The sequence below is a fragment of the Miscanthus floridulus genome, chromosome 17 (genome assembly GCF_019320115.1).
Source record: "Miscanthus floridulus cultivar M001 chromosome 17, ASM1932011v1, whole genome shotgun sequence".
In the NCBI taxonomy this organism is placed as follows: domain Eukaryota; kingdom Viridiplantae; phylum Streptophyta; class Magnoliopsida; order Poales; family Poaceae; genus Miscanthus; species Miscanthus floridulus.
Genome location: NC_089596.1, coordinates 76,747,603 through 76,751,662, shown reverse-complemented (window position 1 = coordinate 76,751,662; position 4,060 = coordinate 76,747,603). Strand labels below are relative to the sequence as shown.

At 47.8% G+C, this 4,060-nt stretch overlaps 1 protein-coding gene across 1 annotated transcript; it reads left to right on the top strand.

Moving 5' to 3' along the window:
* Positions 1–757: 757 nt before the first annotated feature.
* Positions 758–2,073, top strand: LOC136518832 (NAC domain-containing protein 90-like). The gene is made up of 3 exons (XM_066512523.1): positions 758–970; positions 1,061–1,374; positions 1,555–2,073. The coding sequence occupies exons 1-3, from the start codon at positions 814–816 to the stop codon at positions 1,894–1,896; spliced, it is 813 nt and encodes a 270-aa protein (XP_066368620.1). The 5' UTR covers positions 758–813; the 3' UTR covers positions 1,897–2,073.
* Positions 2,074–4,060: the final 1,987 nt, after the last annotated feature.

The following is a 4,060-nucleotide window of genomic DNA, read 5'->3' as shown; positions in this document are numbered from 1 at the left end:
CTTGCGCTAGTAGATGATAAACAAATAGATAAACAAGGTCGAACTGATAAAAAATGAAGGAAAAACCTGTTAGGGACACAAGATCATCCTTGACCTGCGCTAGTAGATGATAAACAAATAGATAAACAAGGTCGTTCAGATTCTAACTATATCAACCTGTTAGCAGCCGCAACTAATCTAAAGGGCCGGGTCGCCGGACGTTAGGCACTAAGAAGCTAAGCGGCCATTACAACTAACCGGATGCTGCTGTCCGCAGCTACTGACTGACTTTTGGAACCATTTTTCTGCAGCAAGGTCCTTCAGATATGATGTTTGATTCTCACATACCGAGTTATCCTTCAGCACCGAGGGCATATCAATCCTCACATGCTTTCAGATGATCATCAAAGCAACCGAGTTACTCGTAGTAGCCTAATAAAGTAATAGGAAAAATGAGGACGGAATAAACACAACTGGCTAATATAATAGATGCTAAGCAAAAGCTAGGTGAGCGTAAAGAAAGAAGGATAAGAAGACTGACCCGGTCCTCCCCACCATACAACGCACGTCGCAGTACCGCACCATGCAACCTCCACTCCCTTCTTTTTTTTTCCACAACAAGAAAAATAAAATTCTTTGGCAATAAAGCGTGAAACTAAACCATGCAACACCATGTCAAATCTCGACAACAATAACGCGCATCCAGCCTGCTGCCATCCTATATAAAACCTGACGTTACCTACCTGTGTTCTCACTCTCTGTTCTTGTAGCAGCAGACACACCTTTTTCGAAGCCTACATACCCTGAAGAGAAGAGAGAGTCACTCCCTCCGTCATGGCCGAGTTAGCCCCCGGGTTCCGCTTCTACCCAACGGAGGAGGAGCTCATCTGCTTCTACCTCCGGAACAAGCTCAGCGGCACCCGCCGCGGCGACATCGAGCGCGTCATCCCCGTCGCCGACGTCTGCGCCCTTGACCCATGGGAGCTCTCAGGCATGGCACAAGCGCAGTCCATCGATCGAGTGCATTTCTTTGGTTAGTTAGGTAGCTAATAACGATGGTTCGATTATTGCATCCATGCAGATGCGGCGCACCGTGGCGCGTACTCCGGCAACGAGGAGCCGTGGTTCTACTTCTGTCCGCGGCAGGAGCGCGAGGCGCGGGGCGGGCGCCCGAGCCGGACCACGCCGTCGGGCTACTGGAAGGCAGCGGGCACCCCGGGGTTGGTCTACGCCGCCGACGGCCGCCCCATCGGGACCAAGAAGACTATGGTGTTCTACCGCGGCCGCGCACCGGCGGGGGCCAAGACCAAGTGGAAGCTAAACGAGTACAAGGCTTTCGAGTACGAGTACGAGGACGATACAGCTCCGGCGCCGCCGCCGAGCCATGCTCCCCAGGTAACTGATGGCTCCATCCAGCCGATAAGCTAGAGTCCCCAACACGCAACTTGCCTTAATGCCTGCTAGCTACTGGACTACTGTAGTCACACGAGTCGTGAGGGTACGCACAAGGGTGCGCGACTAGCGTCGTGCGATGCTGAAAGGTGCATGCATTGCTGTTTCTGTTTGTCTCTGCAGACGAGGAGCGAGTACAGCCTGTGCCGGCTCTACACCAAGCCCGGGTGCCCGCGGCAGTTCGACCGCCGGCCTAGCACTGTACCAGCCGCGGCGGGTGGCGGCGGCGGCGGCGGCGAGAACCCGGCGCCGTCGTCGGCTGCGTTGCCAAACGGTGACCAAACGGGACAGAAGAGGAAAAGGGCTGCGCCGAGCGACGACGACACATATTCGAGTTACGACGACGGCGACGACGCCTCCACCCAGCAGCGGCTGCGGCTGGCACAGAGAGGGACCGGTGACGGTGAGGGGCTCATCGAGGACGACATGGCCGACTGGTTAGAGTTCTTGGACGACTGGATTTGATACTTTGGGTCGTCGCGCTACGAGTAAAAACATGCTCGAGCTCTTATTTTGCGATATTTCTGTTACAACAAGAAGATTTTTTTTTAAAGAATTTTTTACCCGATCGACTGCCAAAATATAGACTAGTCGTTGGGTATTAATTTTAGGAGATACTACCTTAAACTGTGGATCACCTGTTGTAATCTAAACTTACATACAACTTACAAGAACATTTTTTGAACTCAAAATGTGGACTAGACTTCAGATAAGCTAGTCAACTCTTGGGCTTTTTGCTGAACTTTTCCTTTTGATGCAGCGAGAGACCAAAACGTGTTTTGGCCATGCATGCACACGAAGAATCTTTTCATTATTCCATGTGTCGTCCTTTTGTCTTCGATCGGGTCTTGAGGTCCCGTTTTGCAGTGATTTTGACGTCTTATTATGTTGTTAAAGGCGGACCAAACGTGCACAATATATGCTAACAGTAACAGGACTTCAATTCTCATATTGACTACCCGTTGAACTTTTGTGCAGAAGGAATGTACATATATATTTATTTCCCATCCATTTCATCTGGGCTGGGAAGCAGTCATGCTGACGAGCATCAACTGTTATGAATTCGTTGCCAGATTACTTCATTGCCATGTATTATCAGGATTCAGGACAAATGAATTCGGAGTTATATCTACTACTCTAGGACTGAAACATGAAAATGTTCAGGAACGATAACAATATTTTTTCGATATCATTTCTTGAATCACATTATTTATTCTTTTCTCATAAACAATCTCAGTAACAATAAAGCGGAAAATTAGAGTGGAATCGAAACGATTCAAATACACTAACATATATAGAGATGGAACGGAAACTTTCAGGAAAACATACTGTTGTATCAACTAGTAACCAATAACTATAGTCGGAAAGGTTGAATTATAGAACCATAAAGTCTACTCCGTGCTCGTTCAACCAACTTTTTATCTCAAAGAATTGGCAAGGGAGCTGCCCATTATATTAAAAAAACACTTAGAGGGTCGCCGTACAAAGATGGACTATGGTACCACAACGATAAAAACTCGCCAACCCATGACAAAAGGTTCAAAAAAGAGCCCTCAGTAGAGCGAAATGCTTACACCCATGAGAAACATACAACTAACTATGGGCTATTGATTGTACACAATATGAGTATATATAGTTGGATACCAAACCGTGGGAGAATTTGTGTCCCCTGGCTTCTTAGATATTGTTTACTATCGTTGGCCAATATGACAGTGACAAATGGCAGACAAAGATGCGGTTGCACCATCCCTGTGTGGAGTCGTCCTTACCTCTTGAAGTAATTGATGGCATCGTAGATTTCTATGTTTCCTCATTGTTCTCTCTTTCTCCCTCCAGCCTGTCCTTCACTCCTCATCCACAAAAATGGCGACAAAACACATCCACGCCGTTTCCCTCCCCTCTCTGATTCTGACAAATTGTCGTTGTCTCTACTACCACTTCTCCTTCATGCCCTAGCGCATCACTACTCAATCCTTGCCTCACCCCTTTGCCTTTTTGTAATTATCCAGAATGCATTTCTCTTGCTGAGCATGATCATCAAATGCATTGCATCATAAAAAACTCTTATTCACAAAAGCTAAATGTTAACTATTGCGCAAACTAGAATTTATATGCACCGACGTATGGTGCTCTAGAGGCGCCAGACGGTCTAGATCGAAGCTACAGTGCCGAGATAGTCTTAGTCAACTAGAGTTGTGCTCTGGCAGATGGTCCAATAGGAACATTGGGCGGACCATCGGGACACAATGACACCTAGCACATGCAAGTTGTGAGTTGTCTGAGTTTGCCATGCTTTGGCCCCACACGTCAGTAGCACTCACCCCCACCCCCCAAGAACCAGCACAACATCAAAACCCTGTCTCTTGCCATTCCCCATTTGAGTTGTCTCTCTACCAAGAAAGCAAGGAGGAGAAAGGAAGAAAAGGAAGGAGGAGGAGACCAAGAGGCCTCCCACAAGCTGCAGCAACAGCCCTGTATGACCATCCATTTGCTAGGGTGGAGCAAGGAGTGCTCCCCTCTATAGCATTGGTGAAAAAGGAGAGAAAGAGCAAGAAGGAGCCCACCTCAACCCTCTATGGCCCCAAGTTTGGATCTTACCAAGCTTCAATAGGTTCTTAGCCAATTCAAG